At 33.5% G+C, this 19,238-nt stretch overlaps 1 protein-coding gene across 5 annotated transcripts in view; it reads left to right on the forward strand.

The window, feature by feature from the left end:
- Lrba (LPS responsive beige-like anchor protein) overlaps window positions 1-19,238 on the forward strand; it is a 648,575-nt gene that overhangs the window by 178,426 nt on the left and 450,911 nt on the right. For all 5 annotated transcript variants that reach the window (XM_040293201.2, XM_040293202.2, XM_040293204.2 and 2 more), the window contains exon 31: window positions 4,495-4,628. In XM_040293201.2, the coding sequence (XP_040149135.2) occupies window positions 4,495-4,628 (134 nt within the window). The remainder of the gene's footprint in view (window positions 1-4,494; window positions 4,629-19,238) is intronic.

A 19,238-nucleotide genomic window follows, 5' to 3' on the forward strand; every position in this document is an offset into this window, starting at 1 on the left:
GATTTTTTTGGGTAATTTAATGGTACTACATGCATAATGTTATATTTTGATGATATTTGTTACCAATGCTTATAGATGATTATAAGCATTTAAACAGAATTATGGTTAAATGTTAGTATAATTACTATGATGGTTGGAAAATTTTGTGACCATGATAGAACCTTTTAAAAATATTTAAAACATCTTTTTAGTTGTAGATGGACATAATACCTTTATTTTATTCATTTATTTTTATGTGGTGTTGAGAATCAAACTCAGTGCCTCACATGTGCTAGGTGAGAGCTCTATAACTGGGCCATAACCCTAGCCTCATAATAAAAGCTTTCTGATTGTACACTTTGAGTGAATTGTATGGTAGGTAAATTATATCTCAATAGTTAACTTTTTAAAAAAGTCAGTATGACTTGAGGGAAGGAGGCAAAGGAAGAGGAATGAAATCGAATACATTATGTACATATATAAATATCATAATAAAGAAATCACTATTATTTATAACTATGATCTACTAATAAAAGCAAAACATTTGAAAAGGTTGGTATGAGGAAATAGTTCAAATCGGAGGCTCTGGTTTTAGACAAATGTAGATTTGTAGACAGTTCAACTTATTTTGGCAAGTTACTTTACCTTATTGAGCTTTACTTTTTAAGTTTTAAAAATGAAAGTAATAGATGCCTTAGTATCATTTTGAGAATTATAATCCCTGGCATATTGTTTGTCTTAATTAAATTATAATCATTGTTATCAATTTCAGCTTTACATTGCATGATAGGATTTTGTTGGAGCATAATGAATAGTAAATTATGAACTATGACTTGGTAGGCCTGGGGAGAGCAAGGTTTTGAAAAGTGAGAAGGAAATTTTGGGGCAAGTAGGAAAAAAGCAAGGCATCTTGGCAAAGGAATGGTACCTACCATGGGAAGAAGCTGTGGAATGATACCTCATGTTTAGTAACCATCAGAGCATTGGTGCTCAAATGTTTGAGTAATGCTGGCTTAAATACAAATGCATCTAGGATGCCATACTTCAGATGTATTATTCCTAATAATGTGTACAAGATATTGGACAATATTTTCTGAACTGAATAAAATAATAGGTATTTTTGTCCAGCTGCATTGGCACACACCTTTAATCCTAGCCATTCTGGAGGCTGAGGCAGGTAGGAGGATTGCCAGTTTGAGGTAGGCCTCTGCCACAGTCCGGCTGCAGCAAAATAACCAGGGGCGGGGTGGGGTGTGTGTGACGAACAACTTGTGTACCTTGATACAGCAGGAGTGGGAGCCGTTTATTGTAGGACAGGAGGGGTACATATACATTCCACACAGCTTATCTAATTAACATAAACTAGATACAGCAGTCAACCAATAAGGAATCTCCACACTTAATGGCTCACTGGCACCACCTCACAAACCACTCCCTCTGGCAAAATGCCAGGCGCCATCCAGACTTGTTTACAGACTCTAACAGGCCTCAGCAACTCAGTGAAAACACACACACACACACACACACACACACACACACTCTCTCTCTCTCTCTCTCTCTCTCTCTCTCTCTCTCTCTCTCCAAAGAAAAAGGGGGTGGGTGGGAGGGGACTGGAGATATAGCTTAGTGGTCGAGTACACTTGCATTAAATATCTAATATATAAAAAAAGTTATTTTCCATGACTGGAAGTGTTATTAATAGAAGTAGGCTAACAGATCAGAAATGAAGTTGTCAAGTCTTTTAGTTTGTTTAATTAACCATCTCTGACAAATAGGAATTTGTTCATATTATGAAACATCTGTAGGAAACTTTTATGTGTTTTCAAATATTTTGTATGAAAATGGTCTGATATACAGAGATGTAGAAAGAATTGAACAGTGACCACACACAGATCCATCATTGCAGTTTCATAATCGGCTCTAGCTGTATATGCTTTGGCATGTAACTTTCCATATATTCATCCATAAATCTTATTTTTTGGATGCATTTACAAGTGAGTTTCAGACATGGGTTTACTCTTAAACACTGAGTGTGTTAAAATATCTATTTAGAGATCAATGTACTTTTTTTAAAAATTATTTTTTAGTTGTAGTTGGACACAGTAACCTTATTTATTTATGTTTATGTGGTACTGGCCCATGCTAGGCCAGCACTCTACCACTGAGTCACAACAGCTCTCAGTATATGTTTTTAAGGTAAAATTTACATATGATGAAGGCTTCCCCTTTGAATCCAGAGCCTGTCATGCCCCAGGCAAACACTGAGCCACATCCCCCAGCCTGAAAGCCACAGACAAATTTATATACTTGTATAACACAAAACACTCATCATGGTATCATCAGTCCTAAAAATTCCCCTTTCCCAAATAACCCTTCCCTGTCCCCAGAGGCTACTATTATTTGACCTTTTTCCTATTATAGATCACTTTTGTCTGTTCTAGAACTTCTTGTAAAGGGAATCATAAAGTATGTGTTCTTTAGTATGAGGCTTCCTTCAGTCAGCATAATGCTTTTGATTCTTCTATGTTGCTATATTTATCAGTAGTATGTATCATTTTATTTTTGAGTAGTATATCACCATCTTAAAAAATTTGTTTTCCTGCATAAAGAACATTTGGGCTATATATTTTTTGAATAAATGCTCTATTATGAATAAAGCATTTCTGAACATGATTGTATGTTTCTGTGGATTTGGGTTTTCTTGGGAGTGAAATTGTTGGGCTGCTGGGGAGGTAAATGTCCAAAATTTTAATTATAGTAAAAGCAACTTCAGTATTCTGAATATTTTCTGTTATGTCTATCAGTACCTATATGCTGTATGAGTAGTAAATTAGATTGTGATTGTTCTGTCTTTTGTGAAGAAAAGTGAAAGTGAGTTCTTCATATTTCTTTTTTGCTTCTCCAAAATAATGGGTTTGTAAATTTATGTCTAGAGAAGGAATAAACATTTTTTTTGGGAATGTACCACCATCACACTTATATACAGAGGAGCACGTGCGTGTGTGCATACACACATGCCCCGAGGTCATATCTACTCCCCCTTAAGTCAATAATCTTCATCTGATATAAGCTGCTGTGATTTAAACACACCATTTTGGATAGGGGGCTCAGGTGGCTGTTGCTTCTATTTTTTAGTGTATAGTTAACATTGGCAGTCACCCTTATAATGATGTGACACCAGCTACCCCCAAGTACATTGAATAAGCCATGCCTAGCACAAGAGAAGTTGATTTAATTGGCAACACTGTTTGCCCTCACATGATAGTCACTGAAGTAAAACGGAACCTATTTTGCTTTGTGGTTATCTCTTTTTGAAATAACAACAAAATGTATTTTTAAAATACCAAAATTACATAATTTCTACTTTTGAATGCATTCATTGGGATCAAGAACTTAACTTTGTTTAGAAACTGAGTACTTTAAAGCTATTAAGGGAATACTTGCAGCTTGCAGTTATAGTATTGTCAACAAAAGATGTGATTAAATAAATTGAATGTTGAAGACTTTAGGCTTATGGTTAACACCAGGTAATTAAAAGTAAGCACTGCTGTGGGAGTGCATTATATATCAGCTGTCCTTTTTACCTCATTAACTAGGTTTTTGCATGTTTATGGAGCTAACTTCAATTAAAAATGCTTTTTAAGTTATGTCTAACAAGGTCTTTTACTTACTCTTTTCGTATAAAGTATTACACTTTAATTGAAATTGGTATATCATAAATATCTGTGTTTGAATACTATGCAAGATGAACAACTTCGGTTATTTGATATTTTTTCCATTTAGTTTTTTTTTTTTTTACTTGTGCACTGTTTTTCAATAGAACATTATCAAAAGACATATTAAACCCCCAAGTCTTTGGGTTTAAAAACGTGAGTTATATACATGTTAGGAATTCGTTATAACATTGCTAACGTTTTATGATTTCAAGTTAGCAGGGCTTTAAAATTCTTAGAGAAACATTTTGAGTTTTCAGATTTTATTTGCAGGTTTAAGAAAAAGTTAATTTTCTACTTAAGTGTCAAAATTCCTTTTTAAAATATATTTTTGGTTATATTTTATGTATTAGATAATTAAAGATGATCCTAAATTTAAAAAATCCTGTATAGTAACTTTGTTAAAGTGCATTCTTGTATTTCCATAGGATATTGTCTGAGTTCTAAAAAAATATTGAAAACAGATAAATATGAAGATAAATATGAAAAACAGATAAATAAGAAGCAATGAAGAGAGTTCATATTGGGAGAATAGTCTATATTGTACTACTAGAAAGTAGAAATGGGGACCTGGGGTTGTGGCTCAGTGGTAGAGCTGCTCGCCTAGCACATGCAGGTGCTGGGTTTGATCTTTGGCACCACATAAAAATCAAATAAAGGTATTGTGTCCAACTACAACTAAAACAAAGTATTAAAAAAATAGAAATAGGAAATTAAATTATAAAAAGCTAGTTTTCTGATTTTTATTCTGTAATTCACATAATTAACTCAAGTGATCTGTATTTTTATATGTTTATTACAGAAGTGTCATCATCGCAACAAAAAAATCAGCAGCCTTACCTTCCACACTTACTCCAAATGTATCTGCCCATGCTGTCAGTGTGGTTTCTTCAGTAGATTCAGCTCAAGCTTCAGATGTGGGAGGAGAGTCTCCAGGTAGGTTAGCTATCAATGATTTCAACAAAAATGTTTTTAGATCCCATTTTAGTAAAACTTAGGATTTTTGATAAAATTGTTTGTTAGGTACATTAGAAACAGTTATTATACTGTTGATTATTTACTAGTTTTCTCATTTAATTTGAGTAAAATCAAACAAATTACATAAAATATTTCAGCATTTTCTCCACTCAAACCTAATAGTGTATAATAGATTAGAGATGTGGTTGGTTAGGTGAATGGGTGAATGTATGCATAATTGATAGTTTTATAAAAATACTTTTTTCTTCTAATTTTTTCAGCACTTGAGAAGGTATATATAGATGATGGTTTAAATAAGAAAGTTTGGTAACATGTAGCTCTTAAAAATCTGGGTGATTGTCGAATGTTTATGGACTATCTACTGTGGTTTTTTCTGCAGAACAGGAGAGCTGCTCTGAGGAATGGCATCATTCTAGTATGAGTCATACTGGTTCAAAAAAATTGATAGCAACCAATTTTATTTTTGCCCTTCTACTACATTCCCTCTGGCATAAAATCATAAAAATACATGAGTACAAGAACCTAAATTCTTATATATTAACTGGTAGCTTAGTGGTGATACCAGGAAAACTTAAAGTTAACATCATGTTAGGAAAATGGATGTAATTTTATGTCAGTAGTATTTTTCTCTTGTTTTATAAAAAAAATTAATAACAAAATAACCTTGAGAGGACTCATATTGTGACTCTACGGTAAGGTTTATGAAAAATAAAGGAATTTTGAAGGAATACTATAGTGGATTATAAGAATTGAAATAATGTTTTTACTTGTTTTGGGACATTTTAGATAAGGTTTTGCCTTCTATATGCTGTTCTATTTTATTTGGCAAACTAGTATGTCTTAGAGAGTTTGGTTCAAACTTGATATTGCCTACTAGTGAGTATTCAGGGTCTTTTTCACTCTTTCTATATACTATAGTCATGTATCTCCAAAATGAATACTGATTATTTGTCTTCTCTAAGTTGTTTTCTCTCACTTTTGTTATTTTACTGTATTAACAAAACTATCTCTTCCTAGTTTTAAATGCAATTAATTTTTTACACATTTCATAATGTTTAGTGATAACACAAAATGTTCACGGTATTTATGTAAAAATATATGCAATATTTTGTTATTTAAACTTTTTATATATGGTCAAGATTCTATAAAATTACTTGATTATCTCTGTGGACTACTGACAATTTTGGACTACTGACAATTTTGATTTTCAAAATTTACTATTTTTTTTTCAGAATTACATCAGTAGTCATATTATTTTCATTCTTAGGAGAAAATAGGTGTGTTAGCTTTCTGTTGTGAGAAAATACATGAGGTAACCATCTTAAAGGGGGAAATATATTTTGGTTCATAGTTTCAGAGGTTTCAGTTCATGGTTACTTGGCCCCAACACTTTGGGCCTCAGGGAAGATAGAACATTATGGTGGGGAGCATGTGGCAGGGCAAAGCTATTCATCTCATGGTGACCCAGAAGCAAAAGGGGGTTAGGGATAGGATAGATACTTCAGGGGGCTGGGGTTGTAGCTCAGTGGTAGAGCACTTGCCTAGCACATGTGAGGCACTGGTATCAATCCTCAGCACCACATAAAATAAATAAATAAAGGTTAAAAAAATAAAAAAGGTAGACCCTTCAGGGATATAGACCAAGTTACCTACTTCCTCTAAGTGGACCCCATTTTCAAGTTTCCACAACCTCCCAATCGTAACCAATAGGTGAGGAATAAATCTTCAACACATGAACCTTTAGGAGAGTTTCCTGATCCACACATAGAATAGGTATAAAATAAATTTCCAAGTGGAAACTAAAAACTGTAGTAGAGATCAAACCCAGGGCTTTATATATTAGATAACATTTTGTTATGCCTTGGTTTTTTATGTTGTAATTTTTTTAAACTAGTGGATTTTTTGTTAGATCACTATTAGAAAAATTGGATGGAAAGTATAGAGTTTTCATATACTCCTGCATCCCCCTTTTTCCAGAAACAGTTTGTCAATCTATTGTGTTTTAAGCATATGGATACCTGCTCCTTTTTCTCATTGAAAATCCTTAACAAAAGTCAACTGTGGAGGTTGGGGCTCTAGCTCAATTTTAGAGTGCCTGCCTCATACCTAAGAGGCACCGAGTTCGAGTTCATTCCTCAGCACCACATGAAAATGAACAAATAAAATAAAGGTATTCGGTCCATCTACAACTACAAAAAAAAATTAAAAAAAATCATCTGTGTTTTTTCTAGACTAGTTCTTTATGAGAAAAATTGTATTAGTTACTGTTATCTATGAAATAATATATTTACCATCTTTTTTATTCCATAGTAATGAATTACTCCCAGATTAAATGTATTAATTTGAGAAGTTCAAAATACACTGAGTATTTTCCTCTTATTTTGAATGTATTGCACTTCAATTAGTTTATTGATCTGAGTAAATAGGACCCCTTTGATGACTTCTAAGTATATTCTTTAAAATTTAAATCACAGAGCTTCTAGAAAAGATAAGAAATAGAAAAAGCTGAGGTATTTGGGTTAATTTGACACAAAACATCATTATATCTTTTTTTCTGAAGATTTTCCCCCCCAGTACATTTGTTATAGTGAAAACTGCATGCAGAATTATAAGATAATTTGCTATTTTGAAGACTATTATATTTATTGGCCAGAAACTACAAAATTCTGTATTCTTGATATGGCCTATAATGTACTTTTCTCCCTATTACTTAAATTTTTTTGATAACTAAATTTTATTGAATATTTAAGAACATGCAAATTGCAATATATTATTTAGAAAGTAAAGCAGAAAGCAAAACTTTCAGAAAAGATTATTTTTATATGTATGAAAGAAAACTGTATTTTGGCTATTCCTTTTTTTTCCTTTTCTTTTCTTTCTTTTTTTTTTTTTTCATTTTGCAGTACTAGGATTGAACCTAAGAGTTCTCTACCACTGAGCTACTATACCAACAGTACTTTTTATTTTTATTTTTTGTTTTGAGACAAGGTCTCACTAATATGGCCAGGCTGGCCTTGAACTTGCAATACCCCTACATCAGCTTCCCAAATAGCTGTGTTTACAGGTATGGGTCATTTTGGCCAGCTGTATTTCTAGATTTTTCTACATCTGACATATAATATCTTTCTACAATAAAAATTAAGATTAAAAGATATTTTTAAAAAGTGCTCCTTACTAGTTAAGATAGTTACTTCTCCAATATAAGCCACATAAGGCAGTTGAAATTTTAAGGTTCTCTGGCTCACTGCTGCCCATCATTTAATAATAATCCCTTTATGTTCTTAGGCTACAGATTTATTTTCTTCAAATGCTTCTATTATTATTATTGGACTTAAAATTAGACTCATTAGACAATATTCCTGGATTGTCACAGATAAGGGTTCTACACTTTTGTACACACTAACAGACTTCTTTAAACTCTTCTCTAAACATCACCTACAATTTGAGTTGTCTTCCTCTTTAATTTTTAATACCAGTGTCATCTTTGTTCCCTGTCTATATTTGCATTAAATAAATTATTGACTTTAATAGGAAAAAAGAACAGAAAATAGTGCAAAGGAGATTAATGAAATGTTATTAAAGTACATCTAATGCACTTGGAAATTTAAAATGTTATGAACCGATAGACTTGGGACTATAAAGTAAACAAGAGGTCAGTAAAAATTTGCCAAGTAATTTTTTTTAATTCATAGAAAATCATACATATTGGTATTATACCCATTACTTAATTTTTGTATAATGTGGGATGTCACCTGTAAATTATTTGAGCTTATTTGAGCATTTTTCCTAGGCTTTTCCCCAGGAAGATTTAGGTTTGGCATTGCAAATGATTTTGTGGCCCCTCCCACACAGTGTATTGTGCAATGTATGTGACTTTTGTTTTCCCTGGGGTAGGAAGACCTCTCTCCTAGCTCTGGAGTTGGGCATAACCTATTGCAAACCGAACAGCCCACCTCCCACCTAAATTGGAGGAGAATATTTTATGGAAAACTTTTGATATTCTCTCATATAAATAAAGCAAATGCAGGCTTTTACACACTTTTTTTTCCAGTGTGGAAGCTCACCCCTAAAGTCGAAGAGCCATTCCATCCCTGCTTTCTAAAATTACTTCCTGTGTCCTGTGGTTTCTTCATGCAGTTTTCTCTTTCTTAGCTTTATTCTGTAGCCAGCATGTTATATGAAGAGGAAACCCAAATTTTATTGCCTGAGCGGGATGTGAGCAAGAGTATAATTTATGGTAGTAGTATTTCTCAATGTTCTTAATTTTTTCCATGTTGACCTGGAATTTTTAAAAATGATTTTCTTTTCCTTATTAATCTCCCTTTTTAATTTATTTTTATAATTTGATGCTGGGGATAAATCCCAGGCCTTACACATACTGAGCTATACTACTAGTCAACCTCTTATACTTTAAAATGGTTCATTTCTTTTCCAGTTATTTCAAATTTCTTTGTGATAATCTTCCTTTCTTTTCATTTATTTTGGTTTTCAAAACTGACTCTTTTCTTTTTTGTCTTTTTTACTATGTTCTTCTCACTGTTGTATGATTTCTCTATTTCATTTTATTACTTATATTCTATTAATTAATGCCATGAAGATTAGTGCCTTGATAAGAAAAAACTAATCTTGTGTTTACAGCATCCTACTTCCTATTTCCCTGTGACACCACTTTATATACTTTTGTCTACCACATTTCCATTTGTACCTTATTAGGTACACATCTGTTAGTTTCTTTGTGTTAGTCAACTTTTGATTACCATTACAGGTATTTAAGAAAAAACAAGTTAGAGGAGGAAAGAGGTTTCAGTCCCTGGTTAGCTGGCTCCATTGCTTGGCCTGAAAAGGCAGTACCTCACTGTTGCAGGACATGGCAGAGGAAAGCTGCTCAGGAAGAAGAGAGGGGGAGTGGGCAGGAAGGGAAGGATCAATATAAGAAAATACACTTCTAGGACAACCCTCCCTTACCTGCTTTCTCTGATCCTGTCCTCCCACCTACAATTTCTATTTCTTCCTAGTAGTCCTAATTCAGCTATCAATAGGTTAATCCACTGATGAGATAAAAGTCCTCATGATCCAATTGCTTCTCCAGAAGCCCTGTCTTTCAACTTTGCTACAGTGAAGACCACGCCTTCAATACATGAGCTTTTGGGGGATATCTATATATTATAAATTTATTTTGCATTATATATTATAAATATTTTCTCTTTTTCTTGGTTCTAGCAGGATTTGGAAAAAATAATTAGAGGATGGTTTGATTGTGTTTATTGCATGGTGAGCAGGACCGTTTGTACATCTGAGTAAGTTAGGAATTAGTCTTTGGTCTTGGATTATTTTATTTATATGAAAGTGCAATTAATATTTGTTTCTATGGGCTTTACCCTTTATACCTCAAAACCATGATAGCTTTGAATTTTATAGTGAATGAGCAACAAAAAAAATGAACTGCTCAAATTCAGTAAAAATGTTATAATGTTATTGGTTATTAAAAATTTACTTAAGATAATTTATTAGTATAAGTGGGAATTTCCTTTTGTTGATAGAAAACATAAAATGTGAGTTTCATAGCAGAAAGGTTTAAACTCTTTGAAAATTTTAACATAAAAATGGGATTTCTATATTTTACAACTGAAAAGAAACTAAGACTGGGGAGATTGATTCCAGAAAAAGAATTAATGCTTGTCAACTTTATGTGAAATCAAAGTTTTTTTTATTGAAATATTATCTTTAAAATAATTTTATAATTTAGCTTAAAAATTGAGGATTTGAACATTTTCATTTTGTAACAGTATAGGTTACTAAATCTATAATTAGTATATATAATGTCTTCAGTATGCAGATTTCAAATTTCAGTTGGAATAGCATACCTTAGTGTCTCCAATCTTGTATCAGCAAAAAAGCATAATCAAATAGCAACATTGGGAAATCTCCCTTCAAGTAGGGTAAAAGAAATTTATCAGAGGACAAGCTGTACCCTTTGTGTATGCTTAAAAAAAATAAAAGGAAAATAAACCCAGAATTTTAGTAAATACATAAAAATCTGGAAAAGTTGTGATCAAAGACTTAATTATCTAGAATGTTTTATGCTTATGTATATTAATTTGCCATTACTTTTTTTTTTTTTATCAAATAAGCTATGGTGTTTTCCTACCATGCTGTAAAGCATTAATAATAAAGCTAAATTGAGTCTAACTCAGTAAAGGAACTAGGTGCACTGTTCTTCAGTAATTTTATGCTGCGTTTTTGCTAATTTGCAAAACTTAGCTAGTTGATTACTTATTAAATATTGGATTCCATTCTGCTTATCAGAACCATGCACATTATTAATTAGTAAGTTCTTTGATGTTAGGGAAAATATTTGAGTCATAATAATCTTTGACTTATCTTTTTCCATTCAATAAAAAAGTTTCATTTATTTATTGAGTTTTTACTGGTCATATATACAATTTCTTGTAGAATTAACTGATCCAAGAGATAGAGACACAGATACACACACACACACACACACACACACACACACATATCACACACACACACATATCACACACACACACACACACACACACACACACACACACAAATATAGAGTACCAGTCTTTAGGGATTAAAAATTGGCATTTGTTTTAATGATTCTTTATTGCAAGGAACATTAGTTATTTAGACCCTCAGGGATCTTGAATAAACAATTGACTACTCCCTGGATAGATACTAGACAGATGATCTATTTGCATTTTCCTTTTTGTTCTTCTGAATGTCTGGAAAACTGTCAGTTTGAAGGAGTCAGTTTATCAGTATATGGATAAGGAAAAGATAAGTCCGTATTCCTCCACATGTTGGAAGTGGCTTCTGCATTTGTATGTGTCACCACTTGTTAGGAATATTTAATTTTAAGTTAATATGAAACAAATTTTCCATAAGTGTATATTTTTATCTGAGTTGAAAAGATGTAGAGTGTATTCAGAAATTGTATTTTCTCTCTTGTAGGAATGAAGGATAATCTGGTGTGAAATTACTGATGTATTCATCTTATTCTTTCATGTGAATTTTTCTTTATAAGTATTAACGATTATTTTATCTATTGTTATTGACCAAATGCCTTATGACTTAAAAAGACCACTTTGTAAAAGTCTCTTTTTGCTATATTTTGTTTTTTTAATATTCTGCTTTAAAAATGAAAATTGACATTTTTTTCTAAAAAATGTATTTTCTAAAAAAATAATTTTTGCTATTGTTTTATTTAGAGCTAACAATATTCTTCCTTTTAAAATATTTTTAATATGTATTTCAACTTCTTTAAAGTATGGTCTGTTAGAATAGTAAAAGCTAATTTTGTTTTACAATTACTGCATAAAGCCTTGTACAAACATTTTCTTGGCATTTATTACTTCCATCTCTACATTTAAATAAATGAGTCCTTATGTGTTCCTTTTCATCAACTTCAGAAAAGTCCAGGAAGAACTATCAATACATTTTTAGAGAAAATGAGATACTTAAAATAAAGATATTGTCTTTAAAAATTATGATTAGATAAAAAAATAAAACTGAGAAATATTATTAGTCACTGATAATAGAAGTCACTAGTCTGCCATTGTTCAAAGATCACATTACTGTGAAGATTCTAGAAAACTGCAAGTATAATAAGCTGTTGTGTACCTGAAGTACTTGTATGAATGGAAGGATTGGACCTGGTTCTCAGAAATGCCAAATTCCAAGGGGTGAAAAAATTTTCAGGTTTGCTTAGTTTTGCCCTCTTATTTGAAAGTCTGTTGTAAAAATGCAAAACCGAAAATATTTTTTGATAAAATAGGAGTTGATACGTGTATTTTAAATAATTGTAAGCTTGAAGCAAGATGTGCTTCGATTTCAGTTTTAAATTAATTCTATATATTCTGACCACCAGGAACTTGCTTGGAGTTTTAATGTAATTATTATTAGCTCTCCATTAAGCCAGCATGGCAAAGATGAGGGGAATGTCAGCAAAACAAAATTCCCAGTAAAAAGAAGAGTCAATTCTTGTTGAAGGGGAGGGACATATGTTGAAGAAAAGAAAAATTTTACTTGAATTCATTTTGTATTAGGAATATACTTACTGTCAGATTTGGGTTTAGTAATTACCCAGAAGTTGATTGTGGAAGATTGTGGCATTTCCTGTGTGAATCTCCTAGAGGAGCCAAGCCTGGAGGATAAGAGACATAATTCAGAATTCTGGATCCTTATGTTTTTCTGACACTTGGTAATCAGAACTGATGACTATTGATCAAGTTAGGTATAAAGACTAAGCATGTTTCAAGGAAGGTCAAGTTCCCCTTCTGATCTTTGCTTTCTTAATCACTTTAATCCATAAAACCTTTAAGTACATGCTGACTATGCTTATCTGTACCTAGAATTTAACTTATATTTGCCTTACCTAAAAGAGCAAGTTGAATCAGAATTCCTAGAGAAAATTTAAGTAAGCCTGAGAAAGTTCTAGAAGTGGTATAGGGCAATGGCAGGTTTTAATTAAACTGTTTTCTTCTAGAGTAGCAAAAATTGCCAAATATTTATGGCTATGTTTTGTTTTATACTAGTCTGGTAAATGAAAATGATGAAAATCTACTTTTAAAAAAATTTTAATTATAATTATTATCATTATTATAAAGGTACTAGGGATCCAACCTGGAGTGTTCTACCTGTGAGCTTCATCTTCAGTTCTTTTAAAATTTTATTTTCAAGACAAGGCCTCACTAAATTGCCCAGGCTGGTATTTATTTTGGGATCGTTCTGCCTTAGCCTCCTAAGTTGGTGAGATTGTAGGCATGTGCCACTGTGGCCCAACCCCCAAATCTTCTTTTTATAATAGTTAATTCTGGATTTGATTCTTTGTTTTTTTTTTTTTAAGTTTTTGTCAGAATTTGCCTTTAGTTTCTTAAGTGTTTTTTTAGTGACATTTTTAAAAGGCACTTCATTTCAGTAAGTTTACCTATGTTCTTGAATCAGGCCTGTTTTGAACACTATACAGAATGCCAGTCATTGGCAAAAAGTGAGAAATTTTGCTAAAGAGAATTTGTTCATGAGGCACCAATGATAACGTGAGCCCCAAGTCTTAAATCTTCCTTCCTAGGGATAGGGTTTAGGGATGTTAATAAAGTAACAGGGTGGCTCAGGCATGGAGAAAGAAAATTGGAGGCAGTTAAAAGTGAAATAATTTGTGGTCTGTGCATGTTTAGGAGCTCTTCATGGCACTTATAAACAGAAAAATGATAGTATTAGTATATATGATCTGAGGATAGAGTTTTGCCCTCTGGTGTAAAAAAGTCACTCATTGAATATCTACCCAGAACCAAGTGACTGGCCAGAGAGTTCATCCAGGTTAAGATAGACAAAAAGAATAATGCTGGAGGCATCACAATACCCAGATTCAAATTATACTACTTGTTGAGAGCCACAGCCAAAGGGGCCCCAGCAAACTTCCAGCTGCCAGCAAACTTCCAGCTGCAGGCTGATGATTGGCTCACAGTGGTCCCAGCAACATCTAGCTGATTGGCTCCTCTGCGTTGATGTTCATTGGGCTGTTTCCCTGCCCTTCAGACTATGGAACTGCTCATTGGGGGACTTCTTTGGCTCCGCCCATGCGACCCAGCCAATTAGCCTCAAGGACAGGAGGATTGTGGGAGGTGGTGAGGTTGGTGGGAGGTTGAGAGGCTTGTGGAAGCCGGTGGTGGCAGTTGGGCTCTGAGGGTTTTTTCCCTGAGGAGCTGTTTTGTTTGGCGTTTGTAGTTCTAAAAATAAAGTTAGTTTCTTTTGACAAGTGGCTCCTGAATTGTGCCAAGCCAGACTTCGGCAACTACTGACCCACAATAACAAAACAACTTGGTACTGCCATAAAAAAAGTTATGTAGACCAATAGAATGGAATAGAAGACAGACACAAACCCACACAGCTACATTTATTGATTCTCCACAAAGGTGCCAAAAATTTTCACTTGAGAAAGACAAGAGGCTCTTTAACAAATGGTGCAGGGAAAACTGGATATCCGTATGTTGAAAATTGAAACTCATTTCCTCTCATTGTATACAAAAGTCAACTCAAAATGGATCAAAGACCTAGAAATAAGACCAGTAACTTTGCAACTGCTACAAGAAAACATGAGAGAAATACTTCAACATATAGTAGACAAAGGCAGCAACTGCTTCAGTAGGACTCCTGTAGCTCAAAAATTTTTTGAAATATTTGAAATATTTCCACTGACATAATTACAGTTACCTTGTATTTGACAAAGGCACCAAAAATGTACATTGAAGAAAAGATAGCCTCTTCAACAATTGGTTCTGGGAAAATTGGAAATTCATAGGCAACAAAATGAAATTAAGCACCTATCTCTCACCATGCCCCAAACTCAATTCAAAGTGGATGAAGGACCTAGGGATTAAACCAGAGACACTGCATCTATTAGAAGAAAAAGTAAGCCCAAATCGACATCATGTCAGATTAGGCTCCAGATTCCTTAATAAGACTCCTATAGTGCAAGAATTAATATCAAGAATCAATAAATGGGATGGATTCAAACTAAAAATCTTCTCAGCAAAAGAAACAATCAGGTGAATAGAGAGCCTACTAATTGGGAACAAATTCTTATCGTATGCACGTCGGATAGAGCACTAATCTCTAGAATATATAAAGAATTTAAAAATCTTAACACCAAAAAACCAAATAACCCAATCAATAAATGGGCCAAGGAACCGAACAGACACTTCTCAGAAGAAGATATACAATCAATTAACAAATATCTGAAAAAATGTTCAACATCTCTAGCAATTAGAGAAATGCATATCAAAACTACTCTAAGATTTCATCTCACTCTAGTCAGAATGGCAGCTATCCAATACAAACAACAATAAGTGTTGATGAGGATGTGGGGGAAAAGGCACACTCATACATTGCTGGTGAGACTGCAAATTGGTGCAGCCAATATGGAAAGCAGTATTGAGAATCCTTGGAAAACTGGGAATGGAATCACCCTTTGACCCAGCTATCCCACTCCTTGGTCTATGCCCAAAGGACTTAAAAACAACATACTATAGGGACACAGCCACATCAATGTTTATAGCAGCACAATTCACAATAGCTAAACTGTGGAACCAACCTAGATGCCCTTCAGTAGATGAATTGATAAAGAAAATGTGGTATGTATACACAATGGACTATTATTCAACATTAAAAGAGAATAACATCATGGATGGAGCTGGAGAATATAATGCTAAGTGAAATTAGCCAGTCCCCAAAAAACCAAATGCCTAATGATTTCTCTGGTTTAAGGATGCTTATTCATAATGTGCTGTGGGTGTAGCGGGGATGGGAGGTTTAAATGAACTCTAGATAGGGCAAAAGGGAAAAGGGGAGGGCAGGGAAGGAAAGAGGCACAGGGGTATGAAAGACAGTGGAATGCAATGGTCATCATTACCCTACGGACATATGTGAAGACATGAAGAATGTGACTTTACTTTGTGTATTCTACCAGAGATATGAAAAATTGGGCTCTATGTGTGTAATATGAATTATAATGCATTCTGTTGTCATATATAACAAATTAAAATTTTAAAAAATTAAAAAATGGGATAGTGTTAAACTAAAAAGCTTGTATACACAGCAAAGAAATAATTAACAGTTCTGTGAGAATCTACATAATGTGCGAAAGTCTTTGACAGTTGCTCTTCTGACAGAAGATTAGTATCTAGAATATATGAAGAACTCACAAATCTCAAGACCAAAAAAATTATAATCCATTGAATAAATGGACAAATGGGCTAAACAGACACTTCTCAAAAGAGGAAGTACAAATAGCCAACAATTATATAAAATGTTCAGCATCTCTAGTCATCAAGGAAATGCAGATCAAAGCTACACTGACATTTCATCTCAGTCCACTTAGAATCGTAGTCATCAAGAACACAAATGATGATGCTGGTGAGGATATGTGATGCGGGGAGAGGATTCTTATGCCTCTTCTACACTGTTGGTGGTAGTGTCAATTTTTACAGCCACTATGGCAAAACCAGTATGGAGATTCCTCAAAAGACTGGGAATGAAATCACCATATTATTCTGCTGGACCAGTCCTTGGTATTTATCCAAAAGAATGAGATCAGCATACTATAGCAATACCTGCATAATCCACAATAGCACATCATGGAATCAGCCTAGGTGTCTGTCAGCAGATGAATGGATAAGAGAACATGGTATATTTGCAAAATGGAGTTTTATTTATTTAGCCATAAAGAAGAACAAAATTAAATTATTTGCAGGAAAATTGATGGAACTGAGAAGCATTAAATTGAACAAAATAAACCCAACTCAGGAAGATACTACAAATTTGAGAAGTATTTGTAATGTATGGTAAGAGGTACATATCACTAATTAAATGCTGTAAATAAAAAGATTCTGGTAAAAATGCTCATTTATATTTTATCATATTTTTGCTCATTTAGTTTTGTAAATGAGCAGTAAATCGAGAAAATGCATTCAATTTCACCAACAGTAAAGTAGTATAAATTGTTGATTCTTTCCCAAAGGCAAAATTGCAATATGTATCAACCTTTACATTGTTTGTTTAATGACTTTTAGATGACATATGGAGAAAATAAAGGAGTGTTACAAATGTTTGTATGATCTTGTGAGAAAACATTGTTCTTTTGATGTGAAGGAAAAGCAGCTGGACAATATTTAAAGTGATGAAAATAGATTTTATTCAGGACTGTTGAAAGAGGGAAAAAGAAACCTCAGCATAGCATCAGGGTGAATTAGAATTATGAATGCAGTATGGGCCAGTGGGAATTTATAGCCAAGGAATGGGGTGGGGGTTGGCAGATGAGAAATACTAAGAGGAAGCATCAAGAGTCAGGGGGGATTCTGGCTGAGTACAGGCCAAGGTATTCTGATATTGCCTGGTTCAGGTTGGAGGATAAGGAATGATCAGGCATGATGAGACAATACCTGGGGAAAGTTGGAGGGTAGATACCAAGGGTGGTCATTTATGGAGGATAGAATGGAGGCGGGGTTGGTTCCTGCTAATTTGACTTAGTGTTCTTGCTACAACTGGGTTTTATAAGGAAGTTCACAGATGGGCCTAGGAGAAGTTTCAGGAACTTAACTAAAGTTTGATTAAGCTAGAATCTTTGTCAGTGGTCTAAAATTGGAAACAATGCAAATGAATGTTCCTGATTTTGCTTAATCTTCTACTTCCTCATCACTAGAGAGTATTCTTTGATAGGAGTATTATAGAATTAGACTGAAAAGAAAATAATTCAGTCATGTGGTGGTGTTTTTTTGGATGCTGGAGATTGAATCCAATAGTTTTGAGTGTACAAAGTATATACTACCTAGTGAAGTGAACCACCACTATTTGTCCCAATACTGATGACAACTTTGATCACTTGATTAAAGTGGTAACTGCCAGAATAATATAAATTTACTCTGTATTTAATTCACAAGTGTTTTGTTGTGTTGGGGTACTTTGAAATTGTTTATATATCCTATTCCTCAAACTGTCAGTTTATTCATATAAATATGCCCTCTGTTTTCTACTGTATTTGATGAGTTATTAGTAATTACTGTCATTACTTATTTTCATTACTTATTGTCCACAGTTGGGAATCCCTTCAAGCTGACTTCTCATGTTCTTTTGACATATCTTGTGGTTTCTTGGCCATTTACTTGCTTTCTAGAATGGTCAAATAGATGCTTTGAAGCTCATTTTTGTATTTTTCTGCGCACATCTTAATCAGCCATTTCTTTCTTTTTATGAACAGTATTCAGAATTGGGTATTAAGATGTTATTCTTTCCAGATCTTCTCAATGGCTAGAGTTGATATCTATAGGTATTTTATACAGATATAATATTAAAGTATTTGTAAGAATTAGTGCCCGCCAGCCTGTAATCCCAGCGGCCTGGGAGGCTGAGGCAGAAGGAGTATAAGTTCTAAGCAATTTAGCAAGACCCTATCTTAAAATAAAAAAATAGATGCTTTCATTCATATATGTTTATCTCTCTCTCTCTATTTATTGTAACCTGAATTCACCAGATAACCTTCATCATGCCATTACATCATTTTCTCTTCTACTTAAATGCTTTCCTCACAGTGCTTGAGCTCTGATAACTTTCCCTGGACCAAGTGCAGCCTCCAACCTAATACGGATGCTTTTTAAAATCTATTCCAGTAAATCAATAACTGTTTAAGGTTTGGGAAAGAGGGACCTTGTTCTTTTTAAAGAATAATATTTTTATATTTTGATCATAATGAGAAAATACTGATTAAAGTTGTAACACAGGATTATATAATCTCAGAAGCTAGGCTTTTAAATACAATAATACTTTGTGCTATAGAATTTGAGACCTTTGTGGTGGGAGTAGTGATGGAGGAGATTTCCTATGGTTTATTGCTTTGGAACCAAGCTGTAGTAGGACCCTTAATTCTTTAGGTATTGTCCTTTACCAGAAGCAAATCATTAGCATCAATATTCAGACAGTGTGTGTAGCTTGTAAAGTCATGTACTCTAGTTTATATAATCTTGAGGATATGGGCTGACAAAAATTCCA

Source organism: Ictidomys tridecemlineatus, chromosome 9 (assembly GCF_052094955.1).
Source record: "Ictidomys tridecemlineatus isolate mIctTri1 chromosome 9, mIctTri1.hap1, whole genome shotgun sequence".
NCBI lineage: Eukaryota > Metazoa > Chordata > Mammalia > Rodentia > Sciuridae > Ictidomys > Ictidomys tridecemlineatus.